Raw genomic sequence first — 25,821 nt, 5'->3', positions numbered from 1 at the left:
CCCCTCTCCTTGGACCCCTCATACAGTTAGGCGCTGACTCTGGGTATTCTGTTAACACTTCTAGAATGTATGAATGAATACGTAAAGTTGTAGCAAGCAAAGTTTAAGACCTTACCTGAAGGTGGACATCTTGGTTAGCTGTCCGGTTTTAGTAGGCAGTGAATTCCAGAAGGATAGAACCAGAAAGGAGACTGGAGGTTACACTGAGGAATGGGTAACATCAACTTCTCTTGGCTTGTGACATTCTGACTGAGCGTGTATAAAGCGTCTCTCTTAGCCAGCAAATAGAGTGTCATGTTGTTAATGCAACTGAACGTTAAGACCTTGTCTTAAAATAGACACAGCTTTTCACTGGAAGACAGTGTAAAGGACCTCCTGGCAAAGGACACATGATCTCTTCCTTGCAGGCAGATAGTCAGTCAGATCGCAGCATTCTGGACTCTCTCCGGGCACCAGCTTTGGAACGTAAGCAAACCGATTTAGCAACAGTTGCAACAGTGTAGGCTGGAGTTGACTGTTGCAACCAGTAAAACTTTATGAGTGGATGATGGAAGATACAAAACGTGTCGTAAATTAAAAATCCAGTGGCTCCAGCTCCAAAACAAGGCCCCCCCGTGTGCACTGAGTGTTATATTGGAGTCAAAGTGAAAGCCCAAACTCCTGACTATAGTGGAGACTGGTGGATTATGAACAAAGACTTTGTCGGTTTAAGGCAAAGATCGGTGATTGTTCCCTTTTAACCTAAAAATAATTATCTTCACCTCAGTACTATTTACCTGGGGATAATTCTTTGGAATGCAGGTCTCCGTCTTACGGTAGATCTGTTGACATTCAAGTATAGAGGACCAATTCTGTGAAAGTATATGTGCTAATTGTATATCGTTAGCACAGGAATAGACACCTACTTTGATGTTTGTTAGAATGTCACATAAGTTACCAATTGTACATTTGAAAGAGTTGGTGAGTGAGGCAATCCCTATGAGACCTGACAAGAGGACATTCCTACTCTGACAACTAGCATGCAATAGAAAACTCTATGAGACTACTTTAGCAGGAACAAATCAATAAGTGTACTTTTTTGTTTGGGATACTGGGTTAATCCACCATGTGTCTAATTGCTTCAAAGAGGTCAAGCATACCCAAACAATTATAAAGTACTTAATGTTCAATGATGGGTGTAATAGCCTAATTACAAATTGTGATTATCAAGGTATTCCTGAATCTGGGCAACTAGAATCTTTATCAATATTTTAGTCAAGACTGCCAAGTCTGTAAACTATCTATAGTTGGTCAAAACTGAAGAGGCCAATTGAGGGATTTTATTTTACTAATGGGATGAATAAACCTTTTTTTAGTGATGGAATGAGATTGCAGCTATCTGATGTAGACAAATTCACAAGGTGGTTAACGAAGGATGTGAGCTGCATGCAAAGTAGTGATGATAAGAGATTAAATGTGAGTTTGTGGCTTTTAAAGGTTGCAGAATGGGTTAACCCTTCATGAGCAAAATAGGAGGCAGGGCGAAATCCCAATAAAGTTGGGTTGGACGGCAGGGGTGATGTGCTGAGTGGTTAGCAATCACTTCCAGTCACTGCCACATTGTGTTAATTCTTCTCCAAGAAGAAAGTATGTAAATCTTCACATAGCTGAATAGAGTTGCGCTCTGCATAAAGGATAGCTCAAAAACTGTAATGTTTTTTAAAAATCAAGTAAAAGAACAGTGTTTTGGGACCTTGTCCATCACAGATTTGAGTAGCCTGCTCTCCGTTCCCATCCTGGGAGAGGAGTGAAGTACCTGCACTAAATAAAGTAACTAAGAGATTAAAATCCTAGATAGTTGAACGCATGGAAAATGAGCCAATAGGATGAGATACTTACGGCAAGTGAGACAAAATAACAGTCCAGGAGATTCATGAGAGTTCATTGCTTCTGGTGCAGTGCAATGGTTTTCTCCCACTCTCTTTGTTCCGCCCACTTTCCCTCCCTCATTAGTTAAGCCTTCTATTACTCCAGAATATTTTATTAAGTTTTAAAAGAAAGAAAGCCTTGAAATGTATTACATCACATAACCTATAACGTATCAGATTTAAAACAAAAAACATAGTAAGAAACATAGGCTGAACATTGAATTGAAAGTACATGAACAATTATAAAGTAAAATCATATTCTGTAACATAAAACGTAAAAGCTACATTGTATAGCATGCCATTGTGAGAATGAGACAAGAAAAACAGAAGAGCAAGAAAGTACAGTCCCTACAAGATAGGAAGAAGCAGAAGAGCAAGGGAGAAGGATCCACATGATTCATATACTTAATATCCCCAGAGAACATGGAATTTCAAAAACCTCCATCATGCAAGACCCCTTTAAGAGGGGATTAATTAGATAGTGAAAGAGGGGCATCTATGGAGGTTTACTTTCTTGCAAGCAGACATCACAAGCGTCCCATGTGTCTAGAGTGAGTGGTACCATAAAGCGTAGCATATAATACTTTGTCTGCATCATGGGTAGAACAAAGTAGGTTCCACCATTTTTTAAAGAAGTAACAGATGTCAAATTCCAATCAGAAATACCTAAAGCTGATATAAGCTCGATCAACATTGAACCTGATCCGTCCATTCCACAGGTATGGGGTTAGCAAATATCCCCAAAGCAACAGTCAGGAAATCGATCTGAATGTGTACCCCAGTTATATCATAGATTAATGAATGGATCTTAGACCAAAATGGGCTAACCATTTTACAAGTAAAAAACATGTTGTAAATCTCCCTTCATTACGCCTATCCCTTTGCTGATCCTCCTACCATATATTTGGCCAACTCCCTCACAACTGGTGTCCTGGCAGACATATCACATTCAGTCTTGTCTGCAAGAGGTGGGGATGGGTCCACAGCGGAGACCATAAAAGGCTGCCCTCCCTTAACAATGGCTGAAGTTGATCTTAATGGGGAGAGACTTACATTTGAGCAAAAAAATAAGAAACACATTAGATGGGTAAAAGTCTGAGTGGACATTTGAGCGGACACTGAGGAGACAGACTACCTAAAAGGGCAATGTTATACACATAATACCATTAATCATTTCCATGGAATTTCGAAAATGGCATTAATCATTTCCATGGAATTCCTTTGGAATGTGACCTCCGAAGTTCCTATAGCTAATGAGTTCAGTTAAGGTGCTCAGGAAACTACAGACACTTTTTCTAACTGTGAGCATAAGCCAAATTAAAAAATTGAAGAGCAGTATACATAAAGGAGACACACCTTAGATGTGATCTGCTTGTGAATCTCTGACATAAACACTGCCATCTTTCCTTTTGCCACACAGATTGCCCACCTTGCTTTGCAGGCAATCTCAATGTAGAAAGTGGATTACTAGTTCTGCAGGATGTGAGTCCTTCACAAGTGACTGGCCCACAGCCTTTTCTTTACTGGCAACCAAGTACGCCACTGTAGCACTTGACTGTCTCAGGGTACCAAATGCCTACTCAGGGGAAATGGTGTGGGCTAGTAAGTACCCTTGCTCACTGGTATGCAACAAAAATACTCAATACATGATTGTCCAGCCAGGGCTTTTTTCTTATAAAAATAGGAAATGTACTTTATTGCGCATTCACTAGTAATGGTGAAACCCTCATAAAACATTACACTGTTAGTGGACATTGAACCCTAAAACCACAATACCCCCACCTGTACTGGATACAATATTGGGAGGGGGGGAGTTCATTTTCAAAAAGGCAGGCCTACAGGCTTTGTCAGTGTATCATCACACTGATAAAAGTAGAAATATAGTATATTAAAGCAGTACAACACCACTGAAATCAAAAGGGATACTATCATCTTACAACACCATGCATTAAGGATTGTAATGATTCACTGTTACCCCTAGGACTGTCAATATAGCAATTCAATTTATGTCAATAACCGTCATTAGAACATTAAATGATTGACTTTGGACTTAACTGTTTGTCAGTAAAAAGTTTGTATGACCTTGGTTAAACACTATAATATTGCATTGGTAATATTGTCAGTCAATAATGCGTATATGTAAACTATTTCAATGGGAGAAATGAGCAAGTTACTTACCTTTGGCAAACACCTTACTTATCTGGTGGAGATGATCACTAGCTGTAGATTCCTTACCATTGAATTTCTGAGGCGTGAGTCTGGAAGATTTTCATGAGCAGGACCCCTGCACGCCTTCAGGTGGCATGATCGGCTTCGCATGCGTCATCGTCCGTGCTGGCATGATGTTGAGGTACCTACATAGGCGCCACCCAGGCGGCTGACATCAGTTACTTTTCATGACTTTCCATGCCAGAAGTGCAAAGCCACGATGTGTACTGACCACTGGTGTGAACAACTAGGACCCAAGCAACACCTCCCAGGAGGAGGGTCTGTGGACCAATTAAAAAAAAAAAAGTCCTGCAGGACCAAACGGGCAAAGCAACCATACCTACGGACATGACTGTCCAAGCAGTAGTGTTTGGTAAACATGTGCAGAGATGCCTACATTAGTACCTGGCAAATGTCCAGGAAAATAACTCTGCTTGCTAATGCAGTGGTTGCAGCTTTAGTGTTGATTTAAGTGAGCTTGCATGACTTCAGGAGGTTGCTTCTTGGCCAGTGCATAGCAGATTTTAATTCAGAGCATGACCTATCTAGAGCTAGTCCGCTTCTGCACTGCTCCACCTTTCTTCTCACCTTCATACTCCACAAAGAGTTGGTCGTCCACCTGGAACTCTTTATTTCGATCAAGGTCGAAATACAACACTTTTTCGATCCAGATGGTGGAGTCGCTCCTCTTCTTTTGAGGGATATAGAGGAGCAAAATAAGTAGGCAGTGTAAATGATTTGCCTATATGAAACGGGGTGACAACTTTTAGCAGAAAGGAAGCCTGTGTGCAAAGCACCAATTTGTCAGGGTAGACAGAGAGATAAGGAGATAAGGAGGCTTAGATGATAAGGCCTGCAGCTCACCTACTCTGCAGGCAGATGCAATTGCCACAGGGAAGGCTGTTTTCAAAGTCACAAGTCTGAGGGGATAATTGTGGAAAGGCTTGAAGGGAGCACACATTAGGAATGTTAAGACTAGACTGAGTTCCCACTGAAGCATTATAAATGGTGAAGGAGGCAAAAGATGAACAAGACCCTCTAGGAACAAGGCAGGTTGATCAGGCAGCCGCAGGAAAGCAAAAAGAGCTGATAGATAGCCCTTAACAGTACCAGGAGCAGAGCCCTGCTGGGCAAGGGAAAGAATGAAGAGTAGTACTACATAAAGGGAGGCAGAGAGGGGATCAATATGTTTCTCTGTACACCACGTAACAAATTTCTTCCAACAGCAGGCGCATACTGTCTTGGTAGAGGGACACCTGGCTGCCAGAATAATGTGACAGACTTCGGGAGGAAGGTCAAAAGCTGTCAACTGCTAACGCTCAATCTCCAACGCAAGAAGGCAGAGAGTGGACAGGTTTGGGTGAAGAACTCACCCCCTCTGTTGCTGCAACAGAAGATCCTCCCGAAGGGGCAGTCTGATTGAAGAATCAATGGCCATGCTCAGTAGCTTGGGCCCAGTCCTGAGCCACAAGTGTTATTTGTGCCCGGTCATTCCTGATTTTCTTGAGAACTCTAGGCAGGAATAGTTTGGGTGGAAAAGTGGACAGGAGGCCTGAGCTCCACTCGAGACAAAAAGCATCTCCAGGCGAGAGATGCTTTGGAAACGCCAGTGTGCAAAACTGCTGACATTGCGCATTATTCGTGGTAGCGAACAGATCTAACTAAGGCTTTCCCCACTGCTGAAACAGACCAGGCACCCTGGATAGAAACGCTAGCCACGATCCGCTACGCACTGACGACTGAGTTCGTCTACGCTGGCGTTCAGAAAGCCCACCAAATGTTTAACCACCACAAAAATGCCCCGACGTTATAGCCTAGTCCAGAGATGCAGGGCTTCTTGACAAAGGATTGTCACCCCACCCTGTTTGTTGCAGTATCACATGGAGGTAGTGTTGTCCAGGAACACCTGCACAAGCCTTTCCTTGATGGATGGTAGAAAGGATTTCAATGCCAGTCGGATCGCTCAGGGCTCAAGCATGTTGATGTGGAGTCCTGCTTCAGTCGGAGACCAAAGCCCTCTAATCTCCAACTCTCCCAGATGGCTGCCCCATCCCATGAGTGAAGCATCTGTCACTATTGTGAGATCTGGTTGGAGAAGTGAGAGGGGTCTGCCTCTGACTCAATTGAAGTTCGTTATCCACCAATGCAGGTCTTTCGCAGTTCCCTCCGAGATCTAGACCATGTCAGAGAGATTCCCCTGATGCTGTGCCCACTGGAACTTCAGGTCCCACTGTAGAGCCCGCATTTGCCAGCAGGCATTTGTGTCACTAGCAGAATGCAGGAGGCCATGAGGCCCAGCAGCCTCAGAGTCATTCTCAAAGAACTCCAGGATAGGGGCTGAAACATCAGAATAAGCCTGAATATCCTGGACTTGCCGTTCAGGAGGATTTGCCAGAAACTGCACCGTGTCCAGAACAACTCCAATGAAAGGGAGCGCCTGAGAGAGAGTCAGGTGCGGCTTTGGCACGTTGATAGTGAACCCCGGAGAATGCAGAAGGTCTGCCGTAGTCTGAAGGTGGGAGGAGACTGCCTGGGACAAGCTTGCCTTCAGTAGCCAGATGTTGAGATAGGGGAACACTGGTACCCCTGATCCCTGCAAATGAGCTGCAACAAACAGCATCATCTTGGTGAACACATGAGGGGCACTGCTAAGGCCAAAGGGAAGCATGGTGTAAAGTCTATGTGCAGGCAGGACGGTAATGTGGAAATATGCATTCTGCAAGTCCAATGCTACCATCCAGTCTCCAACGCTTCCATCCAGTCTCCTGGGTCCAGGGCAAACAAGATCAGAGCCGATGTGATCATTTTGAATTTCTCCTTCTTCAGAAAGAGGTTGAGGGTTCAGACATCTAAAATAGGATGAAGGCCCTTGTCCTTTTTGGGAACCACAAAGTAGTGGGAATAGCAACCACAGCCTACTTCTGGAACAAGATCCCTCTCTATAGCTCCCTCGGCTAAGAGCTGTGACTTCCTCGTAGAGAAGAGACAGATGATCCTCCATCAGCCCGACATGAGATGGTGGCATGGAGGGAGAGGTAGTCTTCAAGAGGAGGGAGTAGCACCTCTGGACAATATGCAGAACCCACCTGTCTGATATTATGGACTGCCAATGGGAGCAGGTGATGGCAAGTCCTGCCGTCAAATGGGTGGCCATGATGGTAAAGGGGCAGATTAAGAAAGCTTGGAGGCTCCAGCTGCGAGAGGGGTGGTCTAACCTGACCACTAGCTACCTGACCCACAAGGCTTGTGGACACCACGTCCTTGACCATGCAAAGGCTGCGGAGCATATGCAACCTGTTAGCTGGGAGGGAACTGGTGCTGCTGGAAGCCCCTTCTGTAGCCAAGAAAAGTATTAAAAGGCAGATTGGGAATGACGGGGACCGCCAGGAGGCCCAAGGACTTGGCCGTAGCCTGAAAGTCCTTAAATCGCTTCAAGGCCGAATCTACCTTTTCTCTGAATAGAAAGGTGCGATTGCTTGGACATCCCCGAAGAGCCACACATCTTCAACCAGGCGTGGCACCTCAGGACCACTGTCAATGAAACTGCTCTGCCCAGTGACTTGGTTGTGTCTAGTCCATATTGTATTGTGAACTTTGCTACATCTCTTCCATCGGCAACAGCCTGATAGTATGGCCTGGGCCTCTCCCGGAACCTATGGCAGCACTTGCGCAACCGTGACCCACAGAGTGTGGGAGTAACGGCCCAGAAGACATGCAGTGTTCAAAGACCACAATCCAAGGCTGGCAGAAGAAAACAACTTTTTCCCCAAAGAGTCCAGCCTTGTGGATTCCTTGTTCGGGGAGATTGGGGGTGGAAGGGAATGCACCCTGGGATGTTGAGGTTTGGACCACCAAGCTCTCTAGGGTAGGGTGTAGGGTGAGGACGTTTGGATCACTTGGGATGGGGTGGCAGCAGATTGTCCTATTCACAGGAGCCCCTGTGTTTCGTTTGAATCAGGTCCCCAATAGGATGTCAGTAAGGGTGTCATTGAACAGGAGTAGGGGTTCTGACGAGGAAACTGACGGGTGCAACACCTCTGCAAAAATGTTACTCTTGACTGCCACAAAAAGGCAACTGAATTTCAAGGACCTCAGCTGCCCTCTGTACCTCCATCCCATATGAAGCTCCCTCCTCCATAGTCATGGTAAGGGGAGGAAGCAGACCTGTATCTGAAGAAGTATCCAGTACACTGGCTTCACCCAGGTCCTCACACCAGATAATAGATGGGTCTTCTTCCGCAGGGTTGGTCTTCTTCCGTAGGGTTGGTTTTCTGTAGGTTTCAGAGGCTCCCTAAGACCTAGCCCAAAGGACTAGGGCCCAGGTTCTAATCTAGGAAACAAGGCACCTGCTGGCTCTGGGTCGAAGTTGGGGATCACAATGGGGATGGGGACGGCGCTGGGAACATCGACACAGGGGCTGGGGAAGGTCGAGTTGGTATGACCGGTGTCAGCCTGTTTCCAAGAATGGATCCTTGAAAGCTCGCTGGAGCAGAGGCCGAAGCTGCTGGCACGTAAGGAGATGGGGCCCAATCTGACCCCACAGGGCCGGAAGGCGTGTTGGAGGGGTCGGCCCACCCAAAAATTAGGTGCAAGGCCTCACAGAACTCTGTCAGCTGGGCAGGTGGTCGCTCTGAATCCCAGAAAGTTAGGGTGGTGCAAAGTCAGTGCAGATGCTGGCTCCGAGGAACCAGGCCTTGAATGCTCATGCTCCCTCATCTTGATGGCCTAAGGACAAGGCAAAGTCAAAGACCTCTTCAACTTCTTGCGCTTCTTCTTGTGCCTCGACTTACCCAACCGTCCTGAAGACTTGTAGTGGGATGATGATGACTTTGGCCTCCACAACCAGTCCCGGGACCTTCCTCTCAACCAGGACTTCGATTTGCACAGTCGCATGCCAGGCCGCCATGAGCTTTAGGGACCGCAACCTAAAAGCCTTCAGGCGCATGTTGTGGCAATCGGAGCATGACTTTGAGATGTTATCACACTCCAGACACCAAAGGCAGGCAAGGTGCGGCTCCGTCACCGGCGATGACAGGCTGCACAGCGCTTGAATCCTGTCTTCCTAGATGACAAGATCTAGCACACCAGGAGGAAATCCTCAAAAATATTCAACAAAAGGATAAAAAAAAGCCAGTCAAAAAACATCTGAGGGGGGTAGTTCTTCTCTGAAGCAGCGATGGCTGGTTTGGGGGCAAAAAAAAACTGACATCAGCATGCCAGGGTGGTGCCTATATAGGCACCGCAATGTCATCCCAGCGCTGACGATGACACATGTAGAACCGACCAACGTCACTGACAGCATGCAGGGATACTGCTCACGAAAATCTTCTGGATCCAGACTGATGCCTGGAAAATCCAAAAGTAAGTAATCTGCATCTAGAAGTCTCTATCAAATTGTCTTTTTTCTACTTTAACCATGCCATCACCACAGAGTTAGGACCAACCAAAAGGGGTTCCGCACTTCAGAGCCCATGTGCAAAAGCATAGACTCCAGGAGTGCTCTAAAAACATGGAAAGGTTCTCCTATAGTCAGAGATTAAATTCCCAGGGAGACTTAGGGATACTAATGGGGCATCTTCTGGGTGGCTGCTGATCCTCTGGCAGATCCCCAAGCCCATTCTACAACAAACATTGGTGGTGCCGCTGCCCCTCCTGGTACACCACAAGGAGAACACTATGCAAATTTCCTATCAAATGGGGGATAGTGTTGTGATCCCCTTTCCCACAGAGTGTATATGAAAAGAGAGATTTTGCCACTTTGAGGTGAGGCTTTTCTTTTTTTTGGCATGTGCTGCATCTTTCCATTTTCTGTTAAAGCTGGATCCTGCTTCCCCTTTGATGAAGCACACGGAGTGCATTCATTGTTAGGGCCACGTAAGAACCCCACTCCTGTAAGGTCCAGCCAAGTCACACTGGTGTTGTGTGCTATGTGGCGCCAGCACCTGCTTCTTTCTCCCTCCTGTATCCGGGCGGTGTGCTTCCCATTACCTCCAGACATGGACACAGGGAGCAGGGGCGGCATACAACCATCCAGGGAGCATTACAGCTCACCCAGTCTGATCGTGCTGTTATAGGGAGATGGGGTCAACTGGAACAGTTTCTTTTTTTGTCAGCCCCCAGGGGATGGAGTCCCCTGGGTTGAAAGTGGCTTTGGGGGAGCAGCCCCCATCCCCATTCCCTCCCGTCCCGGTGTCGTGGACCTTCCTGGGACCAGGTTTTAAAGGCAGTTTTCTCCTTCCCCATAGGACAGAGTTCCACAATATTAGTCTCTAGTCACCAGGAGCATTCTCATCAGGCCTCATGGCCTCTAAAGAGTACTTTATTTGGATGTTTGAATTTAGTTGTTCCCTTCATCAGATCTGTCAGCTGGCTGGGCTCTCCAATCTGTCCTACTTTAAAGGGGGGGAATCTTCTACAGCCTCTCCAGCATCGGCGTAGAACATTCTTTTTGTTGTACTGACCAGGTCCCACAACCTTCTGCCTACTTTAACGACACCTGTGTGTCAGCGGAATCACAGACCAATCCACAGAAGTCCATGGGGAACCATCCAGGGTCTCCCAGCAGGTCCATTCCCCCAATTGTACCTCTTGGGTTGCAAGGGGGTCAATGCTACTGACCCTGGAGAGACCTATTTTAGTCCTGGGGGCCAGCTGGGGTTAAATTTCTTCAGTCCATTGTTGCACTGACATTAAGTGGCTTCTCCTTCCAGCTGGCTATTCTTTCACCGTTGTCGATCCCAATTCCAGTGCCTTCTCAAGTGTTGCACCTGTTTGCAGGTGTTTTCAAATGGGGGTGGAAAATTATGAAAGGTGAAAACCTTTGCCCAATCGTTGGGTCACAAATCATCACTCCGGCCGATCCCAACCCAACCCAACCATCCTACACAACATTGTGGGAGGTTTAACCTTGGCAACTTCAAGTGGTCTATGAAAAGACCTTCCCTCAGCTACGCCCCTAACTGACACAGCTGCCTGATCTTTTCTCAACAAAAGTTTGAAAGGGAAATATGACAATTCTTTAAATGCCATAAGGAGTGTAGTTATGATTGAAGTGGCTGGGAATCTACACTTGGGATGCATGTTTACCTTATGATTGATGCCTGACTGGACCTTGTAGGCCTTAGTAGGGTGAAACTGTACTTTGGTGAAGATTTTGCCTGTAATGTGTATAAGCACTGCAGACTTTCAGTAAGCACAACAGACCTACAATATGAAAATCTACTCACATTATAGTGGCTGCCCAGGTCGGTGAGAATACTAGAAGGGTTTCTTCTGCAACAGGTTACCTGTGTGCATACACTAGGCTGCATGCTCCGGTAGTCTTAAATGTGCAACCTGCAGACTTGCACACACAGCTGTGCTGACTTGTGCACATGTAACCAACCGCGGCACTTATATTAAAAGGCAGATATTGGCGATTAGCACTCTTAGTCCATTTCCACAGCAGTTACTGTGATTGAGACTCGGGTAGTGAGACTCCCATAGTAAAAGTCCAAAACTGGATAGTTCAAAAGCAAAAGATATAGGGGGTATTTAATGGGCTCATTAAATGACACCTTTTTCCCAGCGCTATAATTGCGCCGGCGCGTTACTTAAATAAAGCCGTGCAGAGCAACAAAAAAAATGTAATCATTTCTCTACGGGGCTCTCTCTTTCTGTCCTTTGCCAGCTGAAGAAAAAAACTGACGTGTGCCTGCCTGCTTGTTTTTCACCGGAGCGGGAATGCATCTTTACTGCACATCCCCTTTGTGACATAGGGACAAAGTGAAGTACTGTCATTTGTCATTATCGTTGATGATGTATTAACTAATATACTATTTTTTCAGCAACAAAAAGAAGAGACCTGGGCATAAACGTCCCCGGTGGTGCCAATTTGTACCCAGCTGCTATTTAGCGCCACACTGCACACAGCGAGAGTGGGCTGGTTTGCTCCACTACATGATTTGATGGCAGCCAAAAATCAAAGCTTGTATTTTATGCATGCGATCCGTTGCCTGCAGCATGCGGTTCAGAATTCTTTACTAAATTATTTGTGCATTTTGAATACGCCTTTAAAATGTGTGCGTGCAAGCAGAAATCTGACTGAAATTAAGCAATTCTATCCCTGTAGCCACAAGCATATTTTCATAAATTGCATTTACATTTTCAAAACAGAAACCTTGTCATGCGGAAGACAGGGTCTTACACGACATTGATGGACTGCCCTGGGAATGAACTCCCCTGCGCGGCTGATTGGAGGAGACGCTGTAGGTAGGGGAAATAAAGGCAGAGCGCAGATTCCGCAACGTCGATACAGAATTACCACAACCCCAGCCTCGAGCCCTCCTTTAAAACCTTTAATGAGGTTAATTACTTGCCTAACGCGCCAAAGAAGTCATTCCCCAAGAAAGGAAATCCCGGTCTGTTCGCCAGCACGACCATTCGGAAGTCGGGGTGGATCGCGATCACGTTGGGCCTTCCGTTCGCCTGAGAAGAGTCTGAAGAAGAAAAAAAACGAATATTAACTCATCCGGCCTTAGGCTACATACGTTCATTTCATTCTGTTTTTTTTAAGCTAATAAACTTGAACGTCCACATGCGGCAAAAGTCATAATTCAAACAACAAGCGTATAAATTAATCGGGTGGGTGGCAGCGACATCTCTTGTTAGCCATGGTTAAATCTTTAAACGAATGATTATAAAGTGAGCACCTGTTTACAGTACCCACGATCAAGATGACTTCATAACATTTCTCCTCAGCTGTTAAGAGAACCCAACAAATCAAGAGACGGCGATTCAATAGCCCCACACGGAGGAGTCGGTATTCTCCTGAACAAAGCCCCCGACGCCCCTTCCTCGGAGGAATGAGACATTCTACATTTAAACACATGGTGAACCCTGAGAGCATAAGGCAAGCAGCAAAGCAATGTCTACCCAGGTTGGAGATCAATGTGGGGCTTGACTATCCAAACCTCTTGAACAGTACAATCCATTACTCCACGAGCCTGTTCTGTTGGTTTACACCCCACTACCCTTGTACATTTATCTGTCATTAAATGAAGGGCTGGAAGATTGCAGAGTAACCATCAGTTTCTGAGCAGACGAGGACAATCTTCGTCCCAAAGATGGTCTAAACAACTGGCGTCCGCCGCAGGGCCACGAGGGGCCGTTCCGTGGCAGGTTTTCAGCATATCCACGGAGATGGATTTGCACACAATTCACCTGGACATCACTCATTTACACTGTCATTGGCTATCCGGGCAATAATGCATGGATCCATCCCTCCCGCACCTGCAGTTAACAAGCCTGGCCCAGAAGAAGCCACGTCACAGTCCAAAACAATTATCTACACCTGTCAATCAAAGTGAAGTGTAAATAAGTGATATTCAATTTCTGATGCATTCTCCTGTATAGAGAATTGAGAAAGGCTCCGCAAAATGGCACTGTCCGGTTTCCACACACACTGCTGTGCTAAACTAAACGAGCAGTGTGGCTTCAGAGCACACCCTCTAACAAAGGCAGACACAACCCATATACAATCATCTTTTCAATGTATCAAATACAAATACACCTTTCAAGTGAAATAAACATTTCAAGTGAGATGGGGAAGGTATCATAATCTGTGTTGCTTTTTCTTTCATTCTACATGTAGTAGATGACGTGAAACATATATTGTATGCGAGGGAGAGCAGACGGTCGCTGGAGAAATGTTAACTCAAGTACGTTTTGCTGCTCCCCTTCACTTGCTTCCACTGACATTTAAAATATCAAATATTGCAGTCTCGGCCAGTAATCCGTTTTACAAGCACGGCAAAGTACATTGGGTTCATGGGACTGGCAGACCAGACAACCTTGGAACATTTTCCACAGCATAAGTCTCTGTCAGATTTACGAGGGTGGGGGCTATTGTGAGCCCCCTCCCCACTTAAGAATGTTAATAAATGTGGCCAATTGTTGCTGGGGGGGGTTAAGAAAGAGCTGCCTCCTGGATGAGACAGTAGCTTGTGCTGTAATACGCAAGGAAAGCAAAAGCAGGGTATTGCAGCTCAGAGGTTCGGCAAGGGGCCGGGAGGAAAGCGGCACTGCATTCTGGGCAAAAAAACATCTTTTAAAATGAATGAACAGCACTGTTATTTTCGTTTATTGGCTTTCATCTGTTGATCTATCACAACAAGGGCAATGGTAAACATCCTGCAAGGACATCATCTAACCCAGGGTTCTGCAAAGTCGGTCCTGGAGAGCCGGGTTAATGCCAGGTTTTTAGCATATCCACGTTTAGAAAAAAGATATTTCAGAAATCTACATTTTTCTAAATGTGGATATGCTAAAAATCTGGCATGGACCTGGCTCTCCAGGACCGACTTTGCAGAACCCTGATCTAACCTATGCCGGTTAAGACACATAAAACTCTAGTTTACTGCTTTTTTTCACATTCTGTGGCTGAACATTTAACAGAAGAGCTTCTATGCTGTAGTGATTCGGATGCCCAAGTACAATCAACCCAATCAACCTCAATCCAAAGATGTACCTTGACAAAGTTAGAAGAGAAATATAACACATCACACTCACTGAATTATCCTGTTTATTTAAATTTTTTAGGGAATAAATTGAAACAAGGCTACATGGAACTGGCTTCTAACATATCCCATTGTACTAATGTTCCCTGGAGCTCCTGTGTTCAAGTCAGAGATGTTCCCATCAACCAATTACAGAAGTTCACGCCTTGATGATATAAGTACTAATAATAAGCCACAGGAAAATGCTCAGGGACAAGTAGATAGTTCCAATAACAATGCATCTTACCCTCTTTTGCCAACACTTTTAACTCGCTTAAGGTAGGAGGGAAAGGCAAAAAAAATTTAATTACACAACTTTGTTTTAGAACAGCCCAAAATATGTCAGTGGAGAGAAGAACAGATATTTAACAACAAGCATTTGCAATGCAACGGGTCTCGCGTTTGCTCGAATTAGAGCTATTCGAGTTTTAAACTCCTAACCAGACTTTTCTTGCCACATGAATTGAAAAATAAAACAGTTTCACATAAGTGAGCCCACGGCTACCATGAAGTGTGACGGAGACACACAAAAGGAAACAGTAGTTCGTTTGCAGTGAAACATATGGGAAAAAGTGCAATTATCCATGTAGCCGGTAAAAGTGCAATTAGGCATGTAACAGGGTCGATGTCATGCAAAGCGCTTTACTACGGCCCAGCGAGATTGCGCTGCCTGTGAAATAAAGAGAAAAAGTAGTCCACAAACCATAAGGAAAACATGGAGCCTCGTATGTTTTCAGTAGTTGGAGGTGTGCTCGAGGAGGGCTATACACCGGAAAAGGCATGACATATGCATGCTTTCCATTAATGAAATGAAGCGAATTGTAAAAGGCAAGCCCACAAACTAACCAAACTGATGGGCTTGACATGGGTGTGGTTACAAGCCCGTAGAGAGATAACAGGGACAGAGCGCTTTGCGCTCAACCCTAAAAATGATCTCTGTGTTGCATCTCTCATAAATAAAACCAAAAGAGACCAAACATCTTCTACCATGCCATCACACCAGCAGCTGGTTAATAACGGCCTGAGTAAAACTGAGAGAGCAAATGCTTTAATAAAGCTCAAAATCTTTTTTTTTTTTTTTTTTTTAAATCTGTTTATTAACTTTTGTTATATATAGTGCAGTGTTTGCAAGCATGATCATAATAGTACAGCAGGCTACATTATTGGCTTTAGTCATTCTGTGTACATCTTAATACTTTGGTAGGTTAATCGCCTTATCAGATTCCAGATGAGTACGAGTAAACATTTTGTTTCTGCATTGCAATAACGACTAGAGGGGAAAAACAGAGAAGGAAGAAAAAGGACACCTTGAAGATATTTTTGAGGCTCTTTTGGGCGTCGGAATGCTAGTCAGGACAGGGAGAGGGGCTGTTGGAGAGAGGTGAGGTATTGATCATTGCTCCTATTGTCCAATAGAGAGTGTTAGTGTGGGGTATGGGGGATCTGTGTAGTTCTGTGCGTTGCAGCTACGGTATTTGTGCATGTTTCGCGCATTTTCCATGTCTGGGTAGGTCTTCTGTTTCGGTATAATTGTGCTGTTGCTCTTATTAGGTAAGAATCATGCCGTTTAATTTAATGTGTGTGTGTGTAGTTCAGGGGGGGGCGGGTATCATCTTTCTCTTCCAATTGTTCTATGAATGCTTCCCATATTTCCACTCCCTTTACTATTATTCCCCTGTCACAGAGCGCGCGCAGCGTTTGTATCTCCGCCACCGCCCATCGTAGTAAGTCCGATGCCCAATGGCGTACGCTGGGAGCACTCGGCGATTTCCAATGCGTCACGATAAGTCGTTTTAATATAATGAACGCCAGGTCTGCGCATCTCTGTTTCTGTTTATCTTTACTGCGTCTTTTGCGTATCCTTAGGATGCAGGACTCGGGGGTTGGGGATAGGGGCAGTCCGGTCAGGAGTGCGGTTTGTTTGGTTACATCTTGCCATACGTGTAGTATTGGTGAGCAATCCCATATCATATGGTAGAAATCAGCTGGTGAGTGACCGCACCTTGGACAGTCAGACTCTGCTTGCGGAAACATGCGTTGTATTCTGGCTGGTGTTAAGTACGTTTGGTGTAGGTAGTTGAATTGTGTATAACGGAAGCGGGCGTTGCGCGACACCTCGCGTGTAGTTGTGAGAGCCATGGTCCATGCTTGTGTGCTCAGAGGTGTACGTATTGCCTCTTCCCATTTGATCTTGGCCTGTGATTGTGGTACCTCTGGGTTGGCTTGTAGGGTCCTGTATAACCAAGAAATATCTGATTGTGTTCCCAATCCCTGGAGTAGGTCGTGTAGGACTGGTGATGTTTGTGGTTCATTATTACTGCTTCTCCATGTGTTTCGTATCAACCGCTGTATTGCCCCGTATGTGATAAATTCGCTGCTGCCTAGATTGTATTTTTCAGCTAGCGTTTCATAGGTGAGGAATTGTCCCTCCGAGAAGAGGTCCCCTATCGTCTTAATTCCATTCGTTACCCAGGTAGATAAATCTAGTGTGCCGTGCAGTTTATCTACTCCTGGTGTGGCCTGTAGTGGCATTTTGGGTGAATATAGCGGAGTTCGTGTTCCTATGTCTACATATCGGCGCCATATGCGTTCAGCTATTTTTAGCAATACATTATTGTGTTAGGGGATGACCTCGTGGCCCAGGAGCCATCTTAGTATATCCGAGTGACCTAATTTTGTGCTTAGAACGCTGATTTCTGGGCCGTGTGGGTCTTCCAGCCACTTCATAATCCAGTGTATTTGCGCCGCTGCGTAATACATTTCAAATTGTGGGACACCCATCCCTCCCCTTTCTAGAGGAAGGTAAGCTTTGGCCAGGGCCACACGATGTCGTTTCCCTCCCCATATCAAGTCAGTCAGTATTCTTGTTAATTGTACAAAGAGTGATTTTGGTAGTACTAGTGGTAGTGCAGTGAAATAGTATAGTAGTCTGGGGAGTACTATCATCTTAGCCACTGCGACTCAACCTATCGGTGATAATGGTAAGGAGCACCAGAAGGGCAGTGAGCTTTTTACTGATCTGATCATTCGTTCTAAGTTTCCTTCTCTTAAATCTGCATCATTGTGGTAGATATGCACACCTAAGTATTTAAAAGTGGTATTTTTCCATTGTAAGCCATGTATAGTGTCCGGGTTATCTTGACAGTCTGGTTGCAGTCTCATTGGAAACAGGCATGATTTTGCCCAGTTCACATGCAGTCCAGATAGCTGCCCGAAAGAATTCAGTAGTTGAAGCAGGTCGGGTAGGGATTTGGGGTAGTTGCGGAGGAATATTAATGCGTCATCCACATATAGGGAAATAATGCGGTGGTTCTTTCCACCTAGTATGCCCCAGCGTGTTGCCTCTGTACGCAGTCTGGCTGCGAGTGGCTCTATTGCTAGCGCGAAAAGGAGTGGTGACAGGGGGCAGCCTTGCCGGGTGCCACGTCCTATTGAGAATTCCTCAGAGATGGTCATTCCCGTTCTGACTCGCGCTTTTGGGTCAGCGTACAGGACTGATATCCAACGTATGAATGCTTTGCCGAATCCCATTTCTTTTAGTGTGGCCATTAAGAATGGCCATTCTAGTGTGTTGAACGCTTTCTCAACATCGAGGGATACTGCCGCTCGTGTAGTGTCTGTTTCTGGTGTCTCCGCTATTAGACGTATCAGGTTTCTAATATTGATGAAAGTGTTCCGTCCTGGTATAAACCCAGATTGGTTTGGGTGAACTAAGGTAGATATGATTGGGAGAAGGCGATTCGCTAGTACTTTCTGTAGTATTTTACAGTCTGTATTCAATAATGATAATGGGCGGTACGAGCGGACATCCAGAGGATCTCGATCTTTCTTGTGGAGGACTACTATCATTGCCTCTCGTAGGGAATCGGGTAGTCTCCCCATGGCGTATGCTTCCTGAATCATTGCTAAATAAGGGGTCAATGTCTGGGTTGGGAAAGATTGGTAGTATTCAATTGGGAGTCCGTCTCTCCCTGGAGCCTTAATGTGGGCTAATTGTTGTATGGCCTGTTTTATTTCATCTATAGCTATGGGTTTGTCTAGTTCTTGTATTTGAATCGCCGTTAAGCGGGTTAACTGAGCAGACTGGAGGAAGGCTTCTATCTGCTCTGGAGGTGGAGGAGATCCTGCGTTATACAGGGTGCCATAGTAGTGCCTGAAGGCGTTATTTATTTCTGTCTGTGTATTGATTATTGTGCCTGTATCTAAACGAATGGCATTGATAGGAGCTCGTTTTTGTTCTCCTTTCACCAGCCATGCTAGCATTCTACTAGAGCGGTCTCCTTCCGTGTGGAGGCGCTTCGTGAAGTGACGGTAGTCGAATTTTCTCAGTCGGGATTCTACTTCATGCCATTGCTTTTGAAGTGTGAGTATGTCGTTACCAGCGTCGCCTTGTATCGCTGTTTTGCACTCTGCTTTGCGTTTATTTTTCTCAATTTCCCTGAGTTCTGCCGTCAGTGCACGCTTGACTCCACTCGCTATGGTCATGCACATGCATCTCATCACTGCCTTATGTTCATCCCATTCCACTGCCCTTGTTGATGCTGATCCCGTGTTGGTTTTGAAATAGGTATCAATGTTGTCTGCTATTTCTTTGCGGAAGTGGGGGTCTTGTAGCAATGTGGGCTGTAGACGCCACGTGGGGATACATGTATGTTGTCTGCCCCATTGTAGTGTGGCCATTAGTGGGCAGTGGTCGGACAGAGTCTTAGCCATGTAGAAGACATTTTTGATTAGGTGCGTGATCTCATCTGTACATAGTATTAGGTCAATGCGTGTGTGTAATTGGTGTACCGGGGAGTAGAAGGAGTATTCTTTAGTTGTGGGATGTAGGTATCTCCAAATGTCGTGTAGTCTCCTATCTGAAATCCAGGATTTTAATGTCTGGGATAGTCTCTTGCTGTGTGTATTCTCCAGTGGGGGGTGTGACCTATCTAGCGAATACGTCCGGGACTCCGTTGAAATCTCCTCCCCACACAATGGGCATTGATAAGTCATGTGTTAGTGATTTAGATGTAGCTTTGTAGAATTCCCCTTGGCCTGTGTTGGGTGCAGATATGCCAGTTATGGCTAATTGTCTGCCGTCTAATTCACCGTTCAAGTAGACATATCTGCCGTCTGTGTCTATCTGTGTTTCATTTATCAGGTACGGGATCCCAGGGGCAATCCAGATTAGGACCCCTTTTACGTATGTGGACGTTTTAGTGCCGTATATTGTGCCCGACCATTTGCTGTTGATTATGTGTAATTCTTGAGCGGATAGGTGCGTTTCTTGGAGTATAGCTATATGTGTATTGTGTCGCTTGAGATACGCATATATTCTACTACTCTTATTCATGTTCGCTATTCCTCTTACATTCCATGTTAATATGTTATAGGACCCTATTGTATTTTGTTGTTATATGTTGGATATGGCGCTTTTACAAGTAGTTTCGGTTTGACCCTCTGTCTTTTTCCCTTGGTCCCCATTCGTTCCCTCCCCCCCAGCACAGCCGATTCCAGAATATGATGGTGACAGTTAGGGTGAGGACAAAGAGAGAAAAAAAGTAAAGAGAGGATAGTTTACTAGTAATGGATTTAACCGGGCACAACTGGTGCCAACTTGGGTAGTAGTTCGGTTGATGTCCATGCGGTAACCCATTCGGGTTAAGGGGTGGGGTCGAAATGGATGTGGGGGGTGGTCAGCGAAGTCGGCCTGTTCGGATGTGTTCGCTTCCTTTGTGAGCTTTCCTGTTCTCAGGACAAAGTCACATTATCCGGTATGCGGTATCCAGTTCAATAGTGTCCTTGAGCTTGTCCTCGAGTGGGGCCAGTGTACGCATGTGGGACGTCTGGTGTCTTTTGGCCTTAGTGTTATTACTTCTATTGAGACCGGGGTGGTGTCCTTTTGTGGTCTCATCTTGTGGGGACAAAGACGTTTTTAGCCTTTAGAGATCGTCGGCCGTGCGCGGTGTAAAAGTTGGGCCAGATAACATAGGCGACGACAGGGGACTGTTATTGCTTTTTGGTGAGTCTGAGCCTGTTACGCTGGTTTCGTTGTTGAGTGTTGAGCGTAGGACTGAGAACATGTTAGTGTCTTTTATGACTTGCAGTTGCTCAGCTTCTGCTTGCGATCTGGATGGGTGTGATTTGGGTCCCAAGCCCATTTTTTTCCCTCTGCGAGAGCATGGAGTGTGCCAGTCTTTTTGTTCAGTTTGTTCGGCAACGTGATCTGTGAAACATTTTGCATGTATCCATGTCCATACATCCTCCGAAGACGGGAAGATATGGGTTCTCTCGCCGTCTACCACTCGCAATCTAGCCGGGTACATGAGGGAGTAGGGTATATTTTTGTCTCGTAGAATTTGCTTTGCTTTGATGAATGAAGTGCGCTTGCGCTGAACTTCTGCTGTATAGTCAGGATAGGCCGTGATTTGTGCGTTCTCTATGCTTATAGGACCAGAGGACCGGAATTCCCGTAGGATCTCATCTCTATCTCTGTAGTTCAAGAATCTCGCTATCAGTGGTCGAGGAGGTGCTCCTGGGCGCGGTGGGCCTCCCGGTATCCGATGAGCTTGTTCCACCGTTAGTAAAGGTGAAGCGTTTTTTTTAGTCAGTGTTCGAGGAAGGTTTCTGCATTTGGGAGTTCTATCCGTTCCGGAAATCCCAAGAATCTAATATTATTTTGGCGTGATCGGCCCTCTGCGTCTTCAGCTCGTCTTTGTAGCGTTATTATTTCGGATTCTTGGTGTTGAAGTTTGGCTTTCAGGTCCTCGATGTCAGGGTGGATCTTTACAATGGCTGATTCGTTAGTGGTAACCCTTTCCGTCAGTTTGCGGTGGTCAGCTCTTAAGATGTTGACCTCCGTTGCTACTGAATCTATTTTGGCTTCCAGGGAGGTTTTGGTTTCCAGCACGGCCTGTAATACTCTGTCGAATTTTATGGAGTGAGTGGCTAGAGTTTCGTCACTTTACATAGGGCGATGGCTGTGGTGTCCATGTTTGACTCTAGTGGCGGGGTCTTGATGCCTGTTTCAGATTGTCCTCTTGGGGGTTTAGGTTTAACCATGTTTTATCTGTGGGTCTGGGAGGGTGGGCAGTATTGTTGGCTGTATTGCTTGGGGGCTTCGTGTTCGATCGCTTCTAAGACCCTCAGTAGTACGCGGGCCGCCCCGCAGAGAACGGCACCTGCGGCCCATCACCCCCACCGGCAGCTCTACTCACCTCCTTTTGGATTGGTGCTCTTATCTTCTGGAGCCTTCACGGTTCAGCGCTGTGTAGAGGGGTCCCCGCCACGGGCGCGGCGGCGCGTGGTTGCTCTCTGGCCACGGTTCGTCAGCAACACGCGCAGGTCGAGGACGGCTCCCCAGCTCGGCCTCTGTGTCGTGTTTGTCTCATCCCGCCATTGAGGCCCTGTGTTCTTGGTCCGCTCGTAGTGTAGATCTCAAGTACCGCGTTCCCCCCGGGCTCTGGGGCTACCTGCGTCTTTAGTACAACATCTGCTCCAAATTTTTGGTGTTTAGTATCCTTGATTTAAAGGATAATTGTAGGCCCCCGCCGCGGCAGTTCTCCTCGCCTCCCTTTGATTTGGTGCTTTTGTCTTCTGGGGTCTTCACGGTTTATTGCTGGGTGGCGGGGTCCCCGCCGCGGGTTCGGTTGCTCTCTGGCCACAGTTCGTCAGCAATACTCGCAGGCCGAGGACGGCTCCCCAGCTCGGCCTCTGTTTCGTTTTTGTCTCATCCCGTCATCGAAGCCCTGTGTTCTTGGTCCGCGCGTAGTGTAGGTCTCAAGCACCGCGTTCCCCCGGGCTTTGGGGCTACTTGCGTCTTTAGTACGACCTCTACTCCGAGTTTTTGGTGTTTAGTATCCTCGATTTAAAGGATAATTGTAGGTCCCCGCCACAGCAGTTCTCCTCACCTCCCTTTAGTTTGGTGCTTTTGTCTTCTGGGGCCTTCACGGTTCAGCGCTGGGTAGAGGGGTCTCCGCCGCAGGTGCGGTGGCACGCGGCTGCTCTTTGGCGATGGTTAGTTAGCAATACGCGCAGGCCGGGGACAGCTCCCCAGCTCGACCTCAATTTCGTGTTTGTCTCATCTCGTCATCGAGCTCCTGCGGTCTTGGTCCGTTCGTGGTGTAGGTCTCAGGCGCTGCGTTCCCTTCGGGGCTACCTGCGTCTTTAGTATGACATCTGATCCGAGTTTTGCGTGTTTAGTATCCTCGATTTAAAGGATAATTGTAGGCCCCCGCCGTGGGAGTTCTCATCACCTCCTTTTGGTTTGGTGCTCTTGTCTTCTGGGGTCTTCACGGTTCAGTGCTGGGTAGCGGGGGCCCCGCCGCAGGCGCGGCAGCGCGCGGCCGCTCCCTGGCCACGGTTCGCCGGCGGTACGCGCAGGCCGGGGACGGCCCCCCAGCTCGGCCTCAGTTTCGTGTTTGTCTCATCCCGCCATCGAGCCCCTGCGGTCTTGGTCCGCTCGTGGTGTAAGTCCCAAGCGCTGCGTTCCCCTAGGTCACCGGGGCTACCTGCGTCTTTAGTATGACATTTGTTCCGAATTTTTGGTGTTTAGTATCCTCGATTTAAAGGATAATTGTAGACCCCTGCCGCGGCAGCTCTCCTCACCTCCTTTTGATTTGGTGCTTTCGTCTTCTGGGGTCTTCACTGTTCAGCGCTGGGTAGCGAGGTCCCCTCCGCGGGTGCGGCTGCTCTCTGGCCACGGTTCGTCAGCAACACGTGCAGGCAGACGACGGCTCCCCAGCTCGGCCTCTGTTTCGTGTTTGTCTCATCCCGTCGTCGAGGCCCTGTGTTCTCGGTCCGCGCGTAGTGCAGGTCTCAAGCACCGCACTCCCCTCGGGCTTTGGGGCTACCTGCGTCTTTAGTACGACATCTGCTCCGAGTTTTTGGTGTTTAGTATCCTTAATTTAAAGGATAATTGTAGGCCGTTAGTGGAGCTCTGTTTTAGGCGTCCGCTCTAGCCGCCATCTTGGCAACGCCCCCAAGCTCAACATCTTAAGTGTATGTTAGGCATTAGCAAGGAAGTCAAAGCTCCCTCCATGTCCTTCTAAGGGATGAGAGGGGTAAGCGTTTAATAGAAACACACATCTATCCGCCCAGTTACAATGATCTTAATGAGCTCTTAGAGATTCACACAGTAACATAGTGTGTGCTAGGAAAAGTACCGCCAATAGCATAGCCCGAAAAATACGTTTTCCACTGACAATGAAACTCCAGGAGAATGTAACAAACATAAAGCAGCTAGTTGTGCACCATATACTAATAATAATACGATGATGCCCATATAGTCATTCCTCTGCTGCTAGACAGCTTGACAAAAGCCAGCATGTGAAAGAAGTCACAACAGGTTTATAACCCAGCAAGATATCACCACATTAAGAGACATTCAAGAAACCTATCTTTGTTTTTTGTTTTTTTCCAGAAACCTGCTGATTATGCAATATTTAGTAAAAATGACCCTCACTTCGCCTCTTGACTATTAACTAGAAAAATGTACAGCACTTGTGCCAAACAATGGTGCTTTCTTGAGGATTTCTCTGTGTTTTCATGAACAGCCAGACAGAGAACTAGGCACAGTCCTAGACACTTCTTCAATACATGTGGTTGGGACTACAATATTATGATAAGGAAAAACGTTAAATCTAGTTAAAAGTACACGGTGTATCAAACAACACTCATTTAATTTTGTACAGGAAAACAATGAAATACCAGTTTAGATTATGCTAACCAAGCAGAAATTTTGCTGCTGACAAAAAAGGGTTAGCATTGTCAAGTGTATGTTATAAGCGTTTGTATGTTTTCAAGCAACCCAGAAGACAACAAATAAAATAAAAAAGATGATTCATAATCAAACAAAACTCGAGATTTTAACTGTATGAGTGGACAGTTTACAAAGATCCCACCCCTGGGCTGTCGTTAGTCATGGTGTAAAGCAGTTCAGTACAGCGTATCTGCACAGTGGAGTAAGGTTTATTGAAACCGACTTTTGGCTGCACTCCTGTATATATTGCAGGGACCTAGAGCAAACTATGGTATTTTTACTTTGCCTCATAAATGAAATACTAGTTCGGAATCTCTGTGACAAACAATATCAATGCAGTATGAGCCTGTCACAAATGTCCACCTCTGCTGTCTATGTCCTGGGATTGTGAGATTTATGTAATTATTTACTTTTCCACTCTGACACTTTCAATGAGATTCTTCTTCAAATTGCATTCTCCTCACAAGGGCCAGAATGGAAAACTGAAAGGAAGCAAAATTTATAAGTGGTTTTAAAAATTATTTTAAAAAAATGATAAGCCAAGTTTATGTTTTAAAATCTATAAAGCTCATGGGTGTCAAACAAGGGCGTGACTGGAGTGAGAGCTAACTGCAGATTTTGGCAACTAGTATCCAAAATGAGCAGCTGACCGCTCGAGCTCTACTTAGACTCTGGACACAAGTAAGCCCCAGAGTGGCTGACCTAAGGGATCTGGATGGGCTGCAGGGTGAATCAGTTTGCGTATGGTTGGCCTGATGCTGGAGAGGCCGAAAGACCAGAAATAGGATGAATGAATTTGATTCTTGTGTCAACAGTAAGCCAGTGCAGATGAGAGAAGAAAAACATATATCTGGCAATCTGTAGTAGCATTCAAGCTGCCCTGTTCTGGAGGTATGTAGCCTTCTTAACAGCATCTGGGTCATGGCAAGATATAACACTTTCCCGTAGTTCAGGCAGGAGGTGATTATTGCCTGGATGACAGTTTTTTGAATGGGGGTGGGAGGATCTCCAAGAAATTTTAAAACATATTGCCTGTGGTATGGGCTTAGGTTTAGGTAAAGTAGTAAGCAGGATAAGTAATTTCATCCAAAGATGAGCTGATCCAGTCCCTCACCACTAGACCCACTACATTTATGTCACCATTGGCCTTCGTCCTAGCCAAAAGGTTCGATTTGGATTTGTTGAGGAGGTCACACAGATCTACTGTGTTAACATTCGACCAGTGGTGAGTGTTAATTGAAGGAGAGGGCTAGGGAGAACTCAGTCCTACCAATTATAGCTCCATAAGATTGCAAAACAGTCTGACAGAGTGAACTGAAGAAGGAAGCCTACTTTTAAGATTGCTACATTTAAGAACACAGGATCCACTAGGTGCCACCTGAAGTATGTGGACCGCTTTCCTTACTGGAGCAATGGATAGCTTCTTTAA

The 25,821-nt window shown here is 46.1% G+C and overlaps 1 protein-coding gene across 1 annotated transcript in view; it reads right to left on the bottom strand.

Moving 5' to 3' along the window:
* Positions 1 to 25,821, bottom strand: part of VWA8 (von Willebrand factor A domain containing 8) — a 1,423,713-nt gene that overhangs the window by 724,644 nt on the left and 673,248 nt on the right. Inside the window, exon 24 of the mRNA XM_069205432.1 lies at positions 12,473 to 12,592. Coding sequence (XP_069061533.1) covers positions 12,473 to 12,592 — 120 coding nt within the window. The remainder of the gene's footprint in view (positions 1 to 12,472; positions 12,593 to 25,821) is intronic.

Source organism: Pleurodeles waltl, chromosome 8 (assembly GCF_031143425.1).
Source record: "Pleurodeles waltl isolate 20211129_DDA chromosome 8, aPleWal1.hap1.20221129, whole genome shotgun sequence".
Lineage (NCBI taxonomy): Eukaryota > Metazoa > Chordata > Amphibia > Caudata > Salamandridae > Pleurodeles > Pleurodeles waltl.
The sequence above is the reverse complement of the archived record's forward strand: the minus strand, read 5'-3'. Positions and strand labels throughout refer to the sequence as shown.